Source organism: Oncorhynchus kisutch, unplaced genomic scaffold, assembly GCF_002021735.2.
Source record: "Oncorhynchus kisutch isolate 150728-3 unplaced genomic scaffold, Okis_V2 scaffold3051, whole genome shotgun sequence".
In the NCBI taxonomy this organism is placed as follows: domain Eukaryota; kingdom Metazoa; phylum Chordata; class Actinopteri; order Salmoniformes; family Salmonidae; genus Oncorhynchus; species Oncorhynchus kisutch.
Window position 1 is genome coordinate 12,501 of NW_022264996.1, and position 19,751 is coordinate 32,251.

Genomic DNA, 19,751 nt, shown 5'->3' on the forward strand with positions numbered 1-19,751 from the left:
AGCCTGCTGGACGGAAGTGGTCAAATATAAACCAGATGTCTGAGATGAGCTGTTCCTTCCTGATTCTTTAAACAGCCTCTAGGTGTGTCCCAAATGGTGTCCTATTCCCTAGTGTTCTGCCTTTAACCCTGTGGGTAAAGATCAAAAGTACTGCACTAACTAGGGAATAGGGTGCTATAGTAGTTCACTAACTAGGGAATAGGGTGCTATAGTAGCGCACTAACTAGGGAATAGGGTGCTATAGTAGCGCACTAACTAGGGAATAGGGTGCTATAGTAGTTCACTAACTAGGGAATAGGGTGCTATAGTAGTGCACTAACTAGGGAATAGGGTGCTATAGTAGTTCACTAACTAGGGAATAGGGTGCTATAGTAGCGCACTAACTAGGGAATAGGGTGCTATAGTACTGCACTAACTAGGGAATAGGGTGCTATAGTACTGCACTAACTAGGGAATAGGGTGCTATAGTACTGCACTAACTAGGGAATAGGATGCTATAGTAGTTCACTAACTAGGGAATAGGGTGCTATAGTAGTGCACTAACTAGGGAATAGGGTGCTATAGTACTGCACTAACTTGGGAATAGGGTGCTATAGTACTGCACTAACTAGGGAATAGGGTGCTATAGTAGTTCACTAACTAGGGAATAGGGTGCTTTAGTAGTGCACTAACTAGGGAATAGGGTGCTATAGTACTGCACTAACTTGGGAATAGGGTGCTATAGTACTGCACTAACTAGGGAATAGGGTGCTATAGTAGTGCACTAACTAGGGAATAGGGTGCTGTAGTAGTGCACTAACTAGGGAATAGGGTGCTATAGTACTGCACTAACTAGGGAATAGGGTGCTATAGTACTGCACTAACTAAGGAATAGGGTGCTATATTAGTGCACTAACTAGGGAATAGGGTGCTATAGTAGCGCACTAAGTAGGGGATAGGGTGCTATAGTAGTGCACTAATTAGGGAATAGGATGTTATAGTAGTGTGTGTGTGTGTGTGTGTGTGTGTGTGTGTGTGTGTGTGTGTGTGTATGTGTATGTGTATGTGTGTGTGTGTGTGAATGACATCATTCTGTAATAAAAAGACAGTTGGGTTGGAATGTTACTGTCTTCCCGTTCACACCTTGGAACGTTATCAGGCTTCCTGTCTGAACCAGCAGTCTTCCTTCAACACGCAGAGCACAGAGGGGTCTGGGGTTGAGGTTTGGGGTTGAGGTTGGGGTTTGGGTCTGGTTTGAGGTCTGGGGTTGAGGTTGGGGTCTGGGGTTGGAGTCTGGGGTTGAGGTTGGGGTCTGGGGTTGAGGTTGGGGTCTGGGGTTGAGTTTGGGGTCTGGGGTTGGGGGTTGAGGTTGGGGTCTGGGGTTGAGGCTAGGGTTGGGGTCTAGACAGAAGACTTCAGGCAGAGAAGTCCAGACAGAACACTTCAGACAGAACACACCAGACAGAACAGTCCAGACAGAACATTTCAGACAGAACTCTTCAGACAAAACAGTCCAGACAGAACAGTCCAGCCAGAACACTTCAGTCCAGACAGAACAGTCCAGCCAGAACACTTCAGACAGAACACTCCAGACAGAACAGTCCAGACAGAACTCTTCAGACAGAGAAGTCCAGACAAAACAGTCCAGACAAAACAGTCCAGACAGAACAGTCCAGACAGAACTCTTCAGACAGAGAAGTCCAGACAGATCTCTTCAGACCGAACAGTCCAGACAGAACAGTCCAGACAGAACTCTTCAGACAGAGAAGTCCAGACAGATCTCTTCAGACCGAACAGTCCAGACAGAACAGTCCAGACAGAACTCTTCAGACAGAGAAGTCCAGACAGAACTCTTCAGACAGAGAAGTCTTCAGACAGAACAGTCCTGTCTGCAGTCACTAACATATCTATCTGAATCTAATAGCAGGAACCCTTTAATCACTAACATCTCTATCTGATTCTAACAGCTGGAACCCTTTAGTCACTAACATATCTATCTGATTCTAATAGCTGGCACCTCCAGTCACTAACATATATATCTGATTCTAATAGCTGGAACCTCCAGTCACTAACATATCTATCTGATTCTAATAGCTGGCACCTCCAGTCACTAACATATCTATCTGATTCTAATAGCTGGCACCTCCAGTCACTAACATATCTATCTGATTCTAATAGCTGGCACCTCCAGTCACTAACATCTCTATCTGATTCTAATAGCTGGCACCTCCAGTCACTAACATATCTATCTGATTCTAATAGCTGGCACCTCCAGTCACTAACATATATATCTGATTCTAATAGCTGGAACCTCCAGTCACTAACATATCTATCTGATTCTAATAGCTGGTAACATATCTGTTGTCTCCTGTAGATCCACATTCCAGAGTGATCCTGAGGACCAAGAGCTCCTTCGACCCTCTCAGCAGCTACATCAACGCCAACTACATTAGGGTAAGTTATGCACACACACACACACACACACACACACACACACACACACACACACACACACACACACACACACACACACACACACACACACACACACACACACACATACACATACACATACACATATCAATGCCAATTACAGGGTAAGCATGTGAGCCCAGGGACTGTTCTGGGTTCTTAACCATTGTTTGTGAACACATTGAATTCTGAACCCAAACCAAAACAGGTGGATGTTGTGGTTGTAAAACAACAGTGATCTCTTAGTTAGAGCCAAAATGGCACATGATAGCGCTCTCATAATGAGTAGGTAAAAACCATTTCCTGAAAGTTGTCTGTACAGGTATGCATAGTCAGATTATAACACAGATTAAAGTTGTCTGTACAGGTATGCATAGTCAGATTATAACACAGATTAAAGTTGGTTGTACAGGTATGCATAGTCAGATTATAACACAGATTATAGTTGTCTGTACAGGTATGCATAGTCAGAATAAAACACAGATTAAAGTTGTCTGTACAGGTATGCATAGTCAGATTATAACACAGATTAAAATTGGCTGTACAGGTATCCATAGTCAGATTAGAACAGATTAGAGATTAGAACGGAACTCATGAAACATAGTTACATTTTTTTTCATTCTATCACCCTGGATTCTAACTGGTCATCTTTAGCTTAGTTCATGCCTTCATATTTCATATATTATATTATGCAGTCATATCCCAGTGTTGTTCAACTGAGTGATGTGATATAAGACGTGTTCCCTTTTTAAACAAACAAACAACTTCAGATTCTCCTTATCGGGTTTCTCCATCTTGGGAAAGAAAAGCGTAGCAGTGAGTTCAGGGGAGCGAGGACATTGTTTCTGTTGTTTCCATGTAAGTCTATGGAGAGAACAGAAGGAGAGAGAGGGCAGGCCGGAGGAACTAGTGAACTCACTCTCTAATGACCCGTTGGGCTGCAGATACAATAGGGCCACTTCCCCTGTAGTCACTGCAGGAAGCTCAACTACTAGCATGACTTCACAATGGCACCCTATTCCCTATTTAGCGCAATACATTCTGGTCAAAAGTAGTCCACTATATAGGGAATATGGTGCCATATGGGACATAACACTCTCATTTTCTCTTTCACACCATAGAGGCTATTCAAACCTGCTGTGGTTGATCTCTCTCTGGACAGTAGCTAACACCATAGAGGCTATTCAGACCTGCTGTGGTTTATCTCTTTCTGGACAGTACCTAACACCATAGAGGATAGTCAGACCTGCTGTGGTTTATCTCTCTCTGGACAGTAGCTAACACCATAGAGGATAGTCAGACCTGCTGTGGTTTATCTCTCCCTAGACAGTAGCTAACACCATAGAGAATAATCAGACCTGCTGATTGGGAGTCCCATTGGGCGGTGCACAAATGGCCCTGCATGGTCCGGGTTTGGCCGCGGTCGGCCGTCATTGTAAATTGGTTCTTAACTTACTTTCCTAGTTAAATAAAGGTTCAATAAAAAAAAAATGTAAATAAATAAATAAATAGCAGCACACATTAAGACAGAAATATGAACACCAAACGAATGGGTTAGTGACTCTGCTGTCTAAACAACCTGTCCATTCATTATGCCTTAACAAGCTAGTCCCCAGTCTAGTGACAGTTTACACAAACTCTTTTGGTCCAGTCAAGAATTCCTGTGTACCAGTTAGCTAATAGTCCTCCCTCCCTCCCTCTCTCTGACCCTCCCTCCCTCTCTCCCTCTCTCCCTCCCTCCCTCCCTCCCTCCCTCCCTCCCTCCCTCCCTCCCTCCCTCCCCTCCCTCCCTCCCTCCCTCCCTCCCTCCCTCCCTCCCCCCTCTCTCTGACCTCCCTCCCTCCCTCCCTCTCTCCCTCCCTCCCTCCCTACCTCTCTCTAACCTCTGCAGGGTTACCTAGGCGATGAGAAGGCCTACATCGCCACCCAGGGTCCCATGATCAACACAGTGAATGATTTCTGGCAGATGGCCTGGCAGGAAGACTGTCCTGTCATCATCATGATCACCAAGCTCAGGGAAAAGAATGAGGTACGGGTGCACTCACTCACTTACTCACACACACACACATCACACACACACGTACTAGGGTTGAATAGCGGGTCCCGGGTTACAGAGATTTACCGCCCGAACCCAGTCCCTTTTCCCCGGGAAAAATAACAGTGAAAAACCTGTAAATGATAATAAATGATTTACTATGACGTGGAATGGAACTGTTAAATGATGTGATGTTAAAATCTGGCTTCTCTACGGTCCTTCTCTCTCTATCAATCATCAACGCTCACGGTGAGGGTAGACAGCACCTGTCAGCATGGAGCGCAGTAGGACTGCATTTATTGCAGCACAGTCTATGCTACACTAATATAAGGAGTGAATTTGCGTCTAATGTACACATCTCCCCCTGTAGAAGATGATTCCAAATAGGCAATGCTGTTGTAGATTGATATTTAGTCCTGTATATAGATGTCCTAGCTGGACAGATGTCCTAGCTACTGTTCATGACAGCTGAGACAGAGCTGTTTCCAGACAGCTAAACTGTTCATGACAGCTGAGACAGAGCTGTTTCCAGACAGCTAAACTGTTCATGACAGCTGAGACAGAGCTGTTTCCAGACAGCTAAACTGTTCATGACAGCTGAGACAGAGCTGTTTCCAGACAGCTAAACTGTTCATGACAGCTGAGACAGAGCTGTTTCCAGACAGCTAAACTGTTCATGACAGCTGAGACAGAGCTGTTTCCAGACAGCTAAACTGTTCATGACAGCTGAGACAGAGCTGTTTCCAGACAGCTAAACTGTTCATGACAGCTGAGACAGAGCTGTTTCCAGACAGCTAAACTGTTCATGACAGCTGAGACAGAGCTGTTTCCAGACAGCTAAACTGTTCATGACAGCTGAGACAGAGCTGTTTCCAGACAGCTAAACTGTTCATGACAGCTGAGACAGAGCTGTTTCCAGACAGCTAAACTGTTCATGACAGCTGAGACAGAGCTGTTTCCAGACAGCTAAACTGTTCATGACAGCTGAGACAGAGCTGTTTCCAGACAGCTAAACTGTTCATGACAGCTGAGACAGAGCTGTTTCCAGACAGCTAAACTTCATAAAATGTCTTTAACGTATGTCTCATCAGTCTCATGTAGCATCAGTCTCATCAGTCTCATGTAGCATCAGTCTCATCAGTCTCATCAGTCTCACCAGTCTCATCTGTCTCATCAGTCTCATCTGTCTCATCAATCTCATCAGTCTCATCAGGCTCAGGTAGCATCAGGCTCAGGTAGCATCAGGCTCAGGTAGCATCAGTCTCAGGTAGCATCAGTCTCATCAGTCTCATGTAGCATCAGTCTCATCAGTCTCATGTAGCATCAGTCTCATCAGTCTCATCAGTCTCACCAGTCTCATCTGTCTCATCAGTCTCATCTGTCTCATCAATCTCATCAGTCTCATCAGGCTCAGGTAGCATCAGGCTCAGGTAGCATCAGGCTCAGGTAGCATCAGTCTCATCAGGCTCAGGTAGCATCAGTCTCATCAGTCTCATCAGTCTCAGGTAGCATCAGTCTCATCAGTCTCATCAGTCTCATCAGGCTCAGGTAGCATCAGGCTCAGGTAGCATCAGTCTCATCAGTCTCATCAGGCTCAGGTAGCATCAGGCTCAGGTAGCATCAGTCTCATCAGTCTCATCAGTCTCAGGTAGCATCAGTCTCATCAGTCTCATCAGTCTCATCAGTCTCATCAGTCTCATCCGTCTCAGGTAGCATCAGTCTCATCAGTCTCATCAGTCTCATCAGTCTCAGGTAGCATCAGTCTAATCAGTCTCATCAGTCTCAGGTAGCATCAGTCTCATCAGTCTCATCAGTCTCATCAGTCTCATCAGTCTCAGGTAGCATCAGTCTCATCAGTCTCAGGTAGCATCAGTCTCATCAGTCTCAGGTAGCATCAGCCTCAGGTAGCATCAGTCTCATCAGTCTCAGGTAGCATCAGTCTCAGGTAGCATCAGTCTCATCAGTCTCAGGTAGCATCAGTCTCATCAGTCTCAGGTAGCATCAGTCTCAGGTAGCATCAGTCTCATCAGTCTCAGGTAGCATCAGTCTCAGGTAGCATCAGTCTCATCAGTCTCAGGTAGCATCAGTCTCAGGTAGCATCAGTCTCATCGGTCTCAGGTAGCATCAGTCTCAGGTAGCATCAGTCTCATCAGTCTCATCAGTCTCAGGTAGCATCAGTCTCATCAGTCTCATCAGTCTCATCAGTCTCAGTAGCATCAGTCTCATCAGTCTCATCAGTCTCATCAGTCTCATCAGTCTCAGATAGCATCAGTCTCATCAGTCTCATCAGTCTCAGGTAGCATCAGTCTCATCAGTCTCATCAGTCTCATCAGTCTCAGGTAGCATCAGTCTCATCAGTCTCATCAGTCTCATCAGTTCCATCAGTCTCAGGTAGCATCAGTCTCATTAGTCTCAGGTAGCATCAGTCTCATCAGTCTCAGGTAGCATCAGTCTCAGGTAGCATCAGTCTCATCAGTCTCAGGTAGCATTAGTCTCAGGTAGCATCAGTCTTATCAGTCTCAGGTAGCATCAGTCTCATCAGTCTCAGGTAGCATCAGTCTCAGGTAGCATCAGTCTCATCAGTCTCAGGTAGCATCAGTCTCATCAGTCTCAGGTAGCATCAGTCTCAGGTAGCATCAGTCTCATCGGTCTCAGGTAGCATCAGTCTCATCAGTCTCATCAGTCTCAGGTAGAATCAGTCTCATCAGTCTCAGGTAGCATCAGTCTCATCAGTCTCATCAGTCTCATCAGTCTCAGGTAGCATCAGGCTCAGGTAGCATCAGGCTCAGGTAGCATCAGTCTCAGGTAGCATCAGTCTCAGGTCTCATCAGTCTCAGGTAGCATCAGTCTCAGGTAGCATCAGTCTCATCGGTCTCAGGTAGCATCAGTCTCATCAGTCTCATCAGTCTCAGGTAGCATCAGTCTCATCAGTCTCATCAGTCTCAGGTAGCATCAGTCTCATCAGTCTCAGGTAGCATCAGGCTCAGGTAGCATCAGGCTCAGGTAGCATCAGTCTCAGGTAGCATCAGTCTCATCAGTCTCAGGTAGCATCAGTCTCAGGTAGCATCAGTCTCATCAGTCTCAGGTAGCATCAGTCTCATCAGTCTCATCAGTCTCATCTGTCTCATCAATCTCATCAGTCTCATCAGGCTCAGGTAGCATCAGGCTCAGGTAGCATCAGGCTCAGGTAGCATCAGTCTCATCAGGCTCAGGTAGCATCAGTCTCATCAGTCTCATCAGTCTCAGGTAGCATCAGTCTCATCAGTCTCATCAGTCTCATCAGGCTCAGGTAGCATCAGGCTCAGGTAGCATCAGTCTCATCAGTCTCATCAGGCTCAGGTAGCATCAGGCTCAGGTAGCATCAGTCTCATCAGTCTCATCAGTCTCAGGTAGCATCAGTCTCATCAGTCTCATCAGTCTCATCAGTCTCATCAGTCTCATCCGTCTCAGGTAGCATCAGTCTCATCAGTCTCATCAGTCTCATCAGTCTCAGGTAGCATCAGTCTAATCAGTCTCATCAGTCTCAGGTAGCATCAGTCTCATCAGTCTCATCAGTCTCATCAGTCTCATCAGTCTCAGGTAGCATCAGTCTCATCAGTCTCAGGTAGCATCAGTCTCATCAGTCTCAGGTAGCATCAGTCTCAGGTAGCATCAGTCTCATCAGTCTCAGGTAGCATCAGTCTCAGGTAGCATCAGTCTCATCAGTCTCAGGTAGCATCAGTCTCATCAGTCTCAGGTAGCATCAGTCTCAGGTAGCATCAGTCTCATCAGTCTCAGGTAGCATCAGTCTCAGGTAGCATCAGTCTCATCAGTCTCAGGTAGCATCAGTCTCAGGTAGCATCAGTCTCATCGGTCTCAGGTAGCATCAGTCTCAGGTAGCATCAGTCTCATCAGTCTCATCAGTCTCAGGTAGCATCAGTCTCATCAGTCTCATCAGTCTCATCAGTCTCAGGTAGCATCAGTCTCATCAGTCTCATCAGTCTCATCAGTCTCATCAGTCTCAGATAGCATCAGTCTCATCAGTCTCATCAGTCTCAGGTAGCATCAGTCTCATCAGTCTCATCAGTCTCAGGTAGCATCAGTCTCATCAGTCTCATCAGTCTCATCAGTTCCATCAGTCTCAGGTAGCATCAGTCTCATTAGTCTCAGGTAGCATCAGTCTCATCAGTCTCAGGTAGCATCAGTCTCAGGTAGCATCAGTCTCATCAGTCTCAGGTAGCATTAGTCTCAGGTAGCATCAGTCTTATCAGTCTCAGGTAGCATCAGTCTCATCAGTCTCAGGTAGCATCAGTCTCAGGTAGCATCAGTCTCATCAGTCTCAGGTAGCATCAGTCTCATCAGTCTCAGGTAGCATCAGTCTCAGGTAGCATCAGTCTCATCGGTCTCAGGTAGCATCAGTCTCATCAGTCTCATCAGTCTCAGGTAGAATCAGTCTCATCAGTCTCAGGTAGCATCAGTCTCATCAGTCTCATCAGTCTCATCAGTCTCAGGTAGAATCAGGCTCAGGTAGCATCAGGCTCAGGTAGCATCAGTCTCAGGTAGCATCAGTCTCAGGTCTCATCAGTCTCAGGTAGCATCAGTCTCAGGTAGCATCAGTCTCATCGGTCTCAGGTAGCATCAGTCTCATCAGTCTCATCAGTCTCAGGTAGCATCAGTCTCATCAGTCTCATCAGTCTCAGGTAGCATCAGTCTCATCAGTCTCATCAGTCTCAGGTAGCATCAGGCTCAGGTAGCATCAGGCTCAGGTAGCATCAGTCTCAGGTAGCATCAGTCTCAGGTAGCATCAGTCTCATCAGTCTCAGGTAGCATCAGTCTCAGGTAGCATCAGTCTCATCAGTCTCAGGTAGCATCAGTCTCATCAGTCTCATCAGTCTCAGGTAGAATCAGTCTCATCAGTCTCATCAGTCTCATCAGTCTCAGGTAGCATCAGGCTCAGGTAGCATCAGTCTCAGGTAGCATCAGTCTCAGGTAGCATCAGTCTCAGGTAGCATCAGTCTCATCAGTCTCAGGTAGCATCAGTCTTGATTTGTCATGCTGATCAAAGCTCTAATCAAATTACATCTAAAGCATATTTATATGGTTTAAATGCTTTAGAATGACATTTCTGGTTTTGGCGGGAAATACCGTTTTTTTCTCCGGGAGAAAAGTGATTTATTCTCGGGTTGGAACATTGTTTTTCAGTACACAGGAAAATATTCAACCCTAACCCCACACACACACACACACACACACACACACACACACACACACACACACACACACACACACACACACACACACACACACACACACACACACACACACACACACAGGAACCCATAGGTATAAACAAATATGTACGTGATTCTACACATGTAAATTACATGACATAATCACTGGAACAATAGTGATTGGTGATACGATAACATGTGTAATGATTAATGATGTTGTCTGTTCCAGAAATGTGTTCTGTACTGGCCAGAGAGGCGTGGTATCTATGGCAAGGTTGAGGTGCTCATTAACAACGTGACAGAGTGTGACAACTACACCTGTCGGACCCTCAACCTGAAGGTACTTTTCACTTAGGGATGGAACCCATTGACCGAACTGGGTCGCTGTGGGTTTCTATCTATTTACTATACACTTCATTAACTCTCCATTGGAAATCTACACTTTTAAAAGTTCATGTTTTGTTGACTCATACCCAAATAATGTTGACTCATCCTATAGGCTCTACTCGTATTTGTGACCAAATACGAGAGAAAATAAAACACTTCAAAAACCTGAAAAATTTATTTCAAACAGACCGTTTCCAAAATGCTTTTCTCAGAGCATGATGTCATCCTCCTGAGGAGGATGAACTGACCAATCAGCGATCTACTTGCATTAATATTTTATATGACCGGTATACACCGACACCATTCTGTTGTTGGGGTACGACCACACCATTCTGTTGTTGGGGTACGACCACACCATTCTGTTGTTGGGGTACGCCCACACCATTCTGTTGTTGGGGTACGACCACACCATTCTGTTGTTGGGGTACACCCACACCATTCTGTTGTTGGGGTACGACCACACCATTCTGTTGTTGGGGTACGCCCACACCATTCTGTTGTTGGGGTACGACCACACCATTCTGTTGTTGGGGTACACCACACACCATTCTGTTGTTAGGGTACGCCCACACCATTCTGTTGTTAGGGTACGCCCACACCATTCTGTTGTTAGGGTACGCCCACACCATTCTGTTGTTAGGGTACGACCAGACCATTCTGTTGTTAGGGTACGCCCACACCATTCTGTTGTTAGGGTACGACCAGACCATTCTGTTGTTAGGGTACGACCAGACCATTCTGTTGTTAGGGTACGACCAGACCATTCTGTTGTTAGGGTACGACCACACCATTCTGTTGTTAGGGTACGACCACACCATTCTGTTGTTAGGGTACGCCCACACCATTCTGTTGTTAGGGTACGCCCACACCATTCTGTTGTTAGGGTACGCCCACACCATTCTGTTGTTAGGGTACGCCCACACCATTCTGTTGTTAGGGTACGCCCACACCATTCTGTTGTTAGGGTACGCCCACACCATTCTGTTGTTAGGGTACGCCCACACCATTCTGTTGTTAGGGTACGCCCACACCATTCTGTTGTTAGGGTACGCCCACACCATTCTGTTGTTAGGGTACGCCCACACCATTCTGTTGTTAGGGTACGCCCACACCATTCTGTTGTTAGGGTACGCCCACACCATTCTGTTGTTAGGGTACGCCCACACCATTCTGTTGTTAGGGTACGCCCACACCATTCTGTTGTTAGGGTACGCCCACACCATTCTGTTGTTAGGGTACGCCCACACCATTCTGTTGTTAGGGTACGCCCACACCATTCTGTTGTTAGGGTACGCCCACACCATTCTGTTGTTAGGGTACGCCCACACCATTCTGTTGTTAGGGTACGCCCACACCATTCTGTTGTTAGGGTACGCCCACACCATTCTGTTGTTAGGGTACGCCCACACCATTCTGTTGTTAGGGTACGCCCACACCATTCTGTTGTTAGGGTACGCCCACACCATTCTGTTGTTAGGGTACGCCCACACCATTCTGTTGTTAGGGTACGCCCACACCATTCTGTTGTTAGGGTACGCCCACACCATTCTGTTGTTAGGGTACGCCCACACCATTCTGTTGTTAGGGTACGCCCACACCATTCTGTTGTTAGGGTACGCCCACACCATTCTGTTGTTAGGGTACGCCCACACCATTCTGTTGTTAGGGTACGCCCACACCATTCTGTTGTTAGGTACGCCCACACCATTCTGTTGTTAGGGTACGCCCACACCATTCTGTTGTTAGGGTACGCCCACACCATTCTGTTGTTAGGGTACGCCCACACCATTCTGTTGTTAGGGTACGCCCACACCATTCTGTTGTTAGGGTACGCCCACACCATTCTGTTGTTAGGGTACGACCACACCATTCTGTTGTTAGGGTACGCCCACACCATTCTGTTGTTAGGGTACGCCCACACCATTCTGTTGTTAGGGTACGCCCACACCATTCTGTTGTTAGGGTACGCCCACACCATTCTGTTGTTAGGGTACGCCCACACCATTCTTGTTGTTAGGGTACGCCCACACCATTCTGTTGTTAGGGTACGCCCACACCATTCTGTTGTTAGGGTACGCCACACCCTTGGTATTCCCCATTCTGTTGTTAGGGTACGACCACACCATTCTGTTGTTAGGGTACGCCCACACCATTCTGTTGTTAGGGTACGCCCACACCATTCTGTTGTTAGGGTACGCCCACACCATTCTGTTGTTAGGGTACGACCACACCATTCTGTTGTTAGGGTACGCCCACACCATTCTGTTGTTAGGGTACGCCCACACCATTCTGTTGTTAGGGTACGCCCACACCATTCTGTTGTTAGGGTACGCCCACACCATTCTGTTGTTAGGGTACGCCCACACCATTCTGTTGTTAGGGTACGCCCACACCATTCTGTTGTTAGGGTACGCCCACACCATTCTGTTGTTAGGGTACGCCCACACCATTCTGTTGTTAGGGTACGCCCACACCATTCTGTTGTTAGGGTACGCCCACACCATTCCAAAACAGAAAAGCTGCTTTATAACATAATTTATAAAAAATGTTTAGAAGAAAAACTATTTCACTCACAAGGTCATATTTCATTGAAATCTGTTAACACTGGACAGTTACTTTAAACTAGACTGAAACCACAATCTTGATCTTACTCAAACTCTCTGTGTGTCTTTGTCTCTTTCACAGCAAGGGGCCCAGAGTCGTGTGGTGAAGCACTACTGGTACACATCGTGGCCGGACCATAAGACCCCAGACAGCGCCCAGCCCCTGCTCCAGCTGATGAGAGACGTGGAGGAGGACAGGACTGGCTCCCCATCGCAGGGACCCGTCATCGTACACTGTAGCGCAGGGATTGGCCGAACGGGCTGCTTCATCGCCACGACAATAGGCTGTCGTCAGTTGGAGATGGAGGGAGTGGTGGATGTGCTGGGGATTGTGTGTCAGCTCAGAGCGGACAGGTGAGTTACCTACACCTGGAGTATTAGACCGTATGTGGAATAGGTCCAATGTAGTACAATATGTTAACAGCAGACAGGTGAGTTACCTACACCTGGTGTATTAGACAGTATGTGGAATAGGTCCAATGTAGCACAGTATGTTTACAGCAGACAGGTGAGTTACCTACACAGACAGACAGGCAGGCAGGCTGGCTGGCAGTCTGTCTGTCTGTGTGTCTCACATACACGTGTTCAGCAGATGTTAATGCGAGTGTAATGAAAAGCTTGTGCTTCTAGTTCCGACAGTGCAGTAATATCTAACATGTAATCTAACAATTCCACAACCACTACCTCATTTTTATTTTATTTTACCTTTATTTAACCAGGTAGGCTAGTTGAGAACACCTTTATTTAACCAGGTAGGCAAGTTGAGAACACCTTTATTTAACCAGGTAGGCAAGTTGAGAACAAGTTCTCATTTACAATTGCGACCTGGCCAAGATAAAGCAAAGCAGTTCGACAGATAAAACGACACAGAGTTACACATGGAGTAAAACAGACATACACTCAATAATACAGTAGAAACAAGTCTATATACAATGTGAGCAAATGAGGTGGGAAGGGAGGTAAAGGCAAAAAGGCCATGGTGGCAAAGTAAATACAATATAGCAAGTAAAATACTGGAATGGTAGTTTTGCAATGGAAGAATGTGCAAAATAGAAATAAAAATAATGGGGTGCAAAGGAGCAAAATAAATAAATAAATTAAATACAGTTGGGAAAGAGGTAGTTGTTTGGGCTAAATTATAGGTGGGCTATGTACAGGTGCAGTAATCTGTGAGCTGCTCTGACAGTTGGTGCTTAAAGCTAGGGAGGGAGATAAGTGTTTCCAGTTTCAGAGATTTTTGTAGTTCGTTCCAGTCATTGGCAGCAGAGAACTGGAAGGAGAATGGGATGGACACACAATGGGATGGAATAAGTATATGTAGATATAAATATATGGATGAGTGATGGCCGAGCGGCATCGGCAAGGTGCAGTAGATGGTATAAAATACAGTACAGACATGATATGAGTAATGTAACATATGTAAACATTATTAAAGTTACTAGTGATCTATTTATTAAAGTGTCTAATGATTTGAGTCTGTAGGTAGGCAGCAGCCACTCTGTGTTAGTGATGGCTGTTTAACAGTCTGATGGCCTTGAGATAGAAGCTGTTTTTCAGTCTCTCGGTCCCAGCTTTGATGCACCTGTACTGACCTCGGCTTCTGGATGATAGCGGTGTGAACAGGCAGTGGCTCATGTGGTTGATGTCCTTGATGATCTTTATGGCCTTCCTGTGACATCGGGTGCTGTAGGTGTCCTGAAGGGCAAGTAGTTTGCCCCCGGTGATGCGTTGTGCAGACCTCACTACCCTCTGGAGGGCCTTACGGTTGTGGGCGGCGCAGTTGCCATATCAAATCAAATCAAATGTATTTATATAGCCCTTCGTACATCAGCTGATATCTCAAAGTGCTGTACAGAAACCCAGCCTAAAACCCCAAACAGCAAGCAATGCAGGTGTAGAAGCACGGTGGCTAGGAAAAACTCCCTAGAAAGGAGGCGATGATATATCCCGACAGGATGCTTTCAATTGTGCATCTGTAGACGTTCTGTAGACGTTTGTGAGGGTTTTCAGTGACAACCCACATTTCTTCAGCCTCCTGAGGTTGAAGAGGAGCTGTTTCGCTGGTGGACCATTTCAGTTTGTCCGTGATGTGTATGCCCAGGAACTTAAAACTTTCCACCTTCTCCACTACTGTCCCATCAATGTGGATAGGGGGGGGGGTACTCTCTCTGCTGTTTCCCGAAATCCACCATCATCTCCTTAGTTTTGTTGACGTTGAGTGAGAGGTTGTTTTCCTGACACCACACTCCGAGGGCCCTCACCTCCTCCCTGTAGGCCATCTCGTTGTTGTTGGTAATCAAGCCTACTACTGCTGTGTCATATGCAAACTTGATGATTGACTTGGAGGCGTACATGGCCACGCAGTCATGGGTGAACAGGGAGTACAGGAGGGGGCTGAGCATGCACCCATGTGGGGCCCAGTGTTGAGGATCAGCGAAGTGGAGATGTTGTTTCCTGCCTTCACTACCTGGGGGCGGCCGTCAGAAAGTCCAGGACCCAATTGCCCAGGACGGGGTCAAGACCCAGGGTCTCAAGCTTAATGATGAGTTTGGAGGGTACTATGGTATTCCTCATGTCCGGAGGGGATAGGGAAGTGTGCAGTGTGATGGTGAATGCATCGTCTGTGGACCTGTTGTGGCGGTATGCAAACTGAAGTGGATCTATTGTGTCAGGTAGGGTGGGGGTGATGTGATCCTTGACTAGTCTCTCAAAGTACTTCATGATGACAGAAGTGAGTGCTGTGGTGCGATGGTAATTTAGTTCAGTTATCTTTGCCTTCTTTTGTACAGGAACAATGGTTGAAAATCTTGAAGCATGTGGGGACAGCAGACTGGGATAGGGAGCGATTGAATATGACCGTAAACACACTAGCCAGCTGGCCTGCTCATGCTCTGAAGACGTGGCTAGGGATGCCATCTGGGCCAGCTGCCTTGCGAGGGTTAACACGTTTAAGTGTCTTACTCACGTCGGCCACAGAGAAGGAGAGGGGTGGTCCGCAATCCTTGGTCAGTGTACAATGCACTGTATTATCCTCAAAGTGGGAAAAGAAGGTGTTTAGTTTGTCTGGAAGCAAAACGTCGGTGTCCGTGACGGATGTGGCTGGGTTAGGACAGACAGACAGTCAGGATGGATGTGGCTGTGTTAGGACAGACAGACAGACAGACAGACAGACAGACAGACAGACAGACAGACAGACAGACAGGATGGACGTGGCTGGGTTAGGACAGACAGTCTGGATGGATGTGGCTGGGTGAGGACAGACAGACAGTCAGGATGGATGTGGCTGGGTGAGGAGAGACACATTCAGGATGGATGTGGCTGGGTGAGGACAGTCAGACAGACAGTCAGGATGGATGTGGCTGGGTTAGGACAGACAGACAAGATGGATGTCGCTGGGCTAGGACAGACAGAAGGACAGGATGGATGTGGCTGTCTTAGTACAGACAGTCAGGATGGATGTGGCTGGGTGAGGACAGTCAGACAGATGGTCAAGGTGGATGTGGCTGGGTGAGGACAGTCAGGCAGACAGTCAGGATGGGATGTGGCCGGGTTAGGACAGTCAGACAGACAGTCAGGATGGATGTGGCTGTGTTAGGACAGACAGACAGTTAGACAGACAGACAGACAGACAGACAGACAGACAGACAGACAGACAGACAGACAGACAGACAGACAGACAGGATGGACGTGGCTGGGTTAGGACAGACAGTCTGGATGGATGTGGCTGGGTGAGGACAGACAGACAGTCAGGATGGATGTGGCTGGGTGAGGACAGTCAGACAGTCAGGATGGATGTGGCTGGGTTAGGACAGACAGACAGACAGACAGGATGGACGTGGCTGGGTTAGGACAGACAGTCTGGATGGATGTGGCTGGGTTAGGACAGACGGACAGGATGGATGTGGCTGGGTTAGGACGGACAGGATGGAAGTGGCTGGGTTAGGACAGACAGACGGACAGGATGGATGTGGCTGGCTTAGTACAGACAGTCAGGATGGATGTGGCTGGGTGAGGACAGTCAGACAGACAGTCAGGATGGATGTGGCTGGGTTAGGACAGACAGACAAGATGGATGTCGCTGAGCTAGGACAGACAGACGGACAGGATGGATGTGGCTGGCTTAGTACAGACAGTCAGGATGGATGTGGCTGGGTGAGGACAGTCAGACAGATGGTCAAGGTGGATGTGGCTGGGTGAGGACAGTCAGGCAGACAGACAGACAGGATGGATGTGGCTGGGTTAGGACAGACAGTCTGGATGGATGTGGCTGGGTGAGGACAGACAGACAGTCAGGATGGATGTGGCTGGGTGAGGACAGTCAGACAGTCAGGATGGATGTGGCTGGGTTAGGACAGACAGACAGACAGACAGACAGTCAGGATGGACGTGGCTGGGTTAGGACCGTCAGACAGTCAGGATGTGTGTGGCTGGGTTAGGACAGACAGACAGACAGACAGACAGACAGACAGACAGACAGACAGACAGACAGACAGGATGGATGTGGCTGGGTGAGGACAGTCAGACAGGATGAATGTCGCTGGGTGAGGACAGTCAGACAGATGGTCAAGGTGGATGTGGCTGGGTGAGGACAGTCAGGCAGACAGTCAGGATGGATGTGGCTGGGTTAGGACAGTCAGACAGACAGTCAGGATGGATGTGGCTGGGTGAGGACAGTCAGGCAGACAGTCAGGATGGATGTGGCTGGGTGAGGACAGTCAGACAGACAGTCAGGATGGATCTGGCTGGCTTAGTACAGACAGTCAGGGTGGATGTGGCTGGATAGGACAGTCAGACAGATGGTCAAGGTGGATGTGGCTGGGTGAGGACAGTCAGGCAGACAGTCAGGATGGATGTGGCTGTGTTAGGACAGACAGACAGACAGGATGGACGTGGCTGGGTTAGGACAGACAGTCTGGATGGATGTGGCTGGGTGAGGACAGACAGACAGTCAGGATGGATGTGGCTGGGTGAGGACAGACAGACAGTCAGGATGGATGTGGCTGGGTTAGGACAGACAGACAGACAGTCAGGATGGACGTGGCTGGGTTAGGACAGACAGACAGACAGACAGACAGACAGGATGGATGTGGCTGGGTTAGGACAGACGGACAGACAGACAGACAGGATGGATGTGGCTGGGTGAGGACAGTCAGACAGACAGGATGGATGTGGCTGGGTTAGGACAGACAGACAGACAGACAGACAGACAGGATGGACGTGGCTGGGTTAGGACCGTCAGACAGTCAGGATGGATGTGGCTGGGTTAGGACAGACAGACAGACAGACAGACAGGATGGATGTGGCTGGGTGAGGACAGTCAGACAGACAGTCGATGGATGTGGCTGGGTTAGGACAGTCAGACAGACAGTCAATGGATGTGGCTGGGTTAGGACAGACAGACAGGATGGATGTGGCTGTGTTAGGACAGACAGACAGACAGGATGGACGTGGCTGGGTTAGGACAGACAGACAAGATGGATGTCGCTGAGCTAGGACAGACAGACGGACAGGATGGATGTGGCTGGCTTAGTACAGACAGTCAGGATGGATGTGGCTGGGTGAGGACAGTCAGACAGATGGTCAAGGTGGATGTGGCTGGGTGAGGACAGTCAGGCAGACAGTCAGGATGGGATGTGGCCGGGTTAGGACAGTCAGACAGACAGTCAGGATGGATGTGGCTGTGTTAGGACAGACAGACAGTTAGACAGACAGACAGACAGACAGACAGACAGACAGACAGACAGGATGGACGTGGCTGGGTTAGGACAGACAGTCTGGATGGATGTGGCTGGGTGAGGACAGACAGACAGTCAGGATGGATGTGGCTGGGTGAGGACAGTCAGACAGTCAGGATGGATGTGGCTGGGTTAGGACAGACAGACAGACAGGATGGACGTGGCTGGGTTAGGACAGACAGTCTGGATGGATGTGGCTGGGTTAGGACAGACGGACAGGATGGATGTGGCTGGGTTAGGACGGACAGGATGGAAGTGGCTGGGTTAGGACAGACAGACGGACAGGATGGATGTGGCTGGCTTAGTACAGACAGTCAGGATGGATGTGGCTGGGTGAGGACAGTCAGACAGACAGTCAGGATGGATGTGGCTGGGTTAGGACAGACAGACAAGATGGATGTCGCTGAGCTAGGACAGACAGACGGACAGGATGGATGTGGCTGGCTTAGTACAGACAGTCAGGATGGATGTGGCTGGGTGAGGACAGTCAGACAGATGGTCAAGGTGGATGTGGCTGGGTGAGGACAGTCAGGCAGACAGACAGACAGGATGGATGTGGCTGGGTTAGGACAGACAGTCTGGATGGATGTGGCTGGGTGAGGACAGACAGACAGTCAGGATGGATGTGGCTGGGTGAGGACAGTCAGACAGTCAGGATGGATGTGGCTGGGTTAGGACAGACAGACAGACAGACAGACAGACAGACAGTCAGGATGGACGTGGCTGGGTTAGGACCGTCAGACAGTCAGGATGTGTGTGGCTGGGTTAGGACAGACAGACAGACAGACAGACAGACAGACAGACAGACAGACAGACAGACAGACAGGATGGATGTGGCTGGGTGAGGACAGTCAGACAGGATGAATGTCGCTGGGTGAGGACAGTCAGACAGATGGTCAAGGTGGATGTGGCTGGGTGAGGACAGTCAGGCAGACAGTCAGGATGGATGTGGCTGGGTTAGGACAGTCAGACAGACAGTCAGGATGGATGTGGCTGGGTGAGGACAGTCAGGCAGACAGTCAGGATGGATGTGGCTGGGTGAGGACAGTCAGACAGACAGTCAGGATGGATCTGGCTGGCTTAGTACAGACAGTCAGGGTGGATGTGGCTGGATAGGACAGTCAGACAGATGGTCAAGGTGGATGTGGCTGGGTGAGGACAGTCAGGCAGACAGTCAGGATGGATGTGGCTGTGTTAGGACAGACAGACAGACAGGATGGACGTGGCTGGGTTAGGACAGACAGTCTGGATGGATGTGGCTGGGTGAGGACAGACAGACAGTCAGGATGGATGTGGCTGGGTGAGGACAGACAGACAGTCAGGATGGATG

The 19,751-nt window shown here is 48.3% G+C and overlaps 1 protein-coding gene across 1 annotated transcript in view; it reads left to right on the plus strand.

The window, feature by feature from the left end:
- LOC116371247 (receptor-type tyrosine-protein phosphatase R-like) overlaps nt 1-19,751 on the plus strand; it is a gene marked incomplete at its 5' end in the record, with an annotated part of 36,819 nt that overhangs the window by 12,497 nt on the left and 4,571 nt on the right. The window contains 4 exon segments of the mRNA XM_031820129.1: nt 2,354-2,433; nt 4,343-4,480; nt 9,926-10,036; nt 12,769-13,040. Coding sequence (XP_031675989.1) covers nt 2,354-2,433; nt 4,343-4,480; nt 9,926-10,036; nt 12,769-13,040 — 601 coding nt within the window.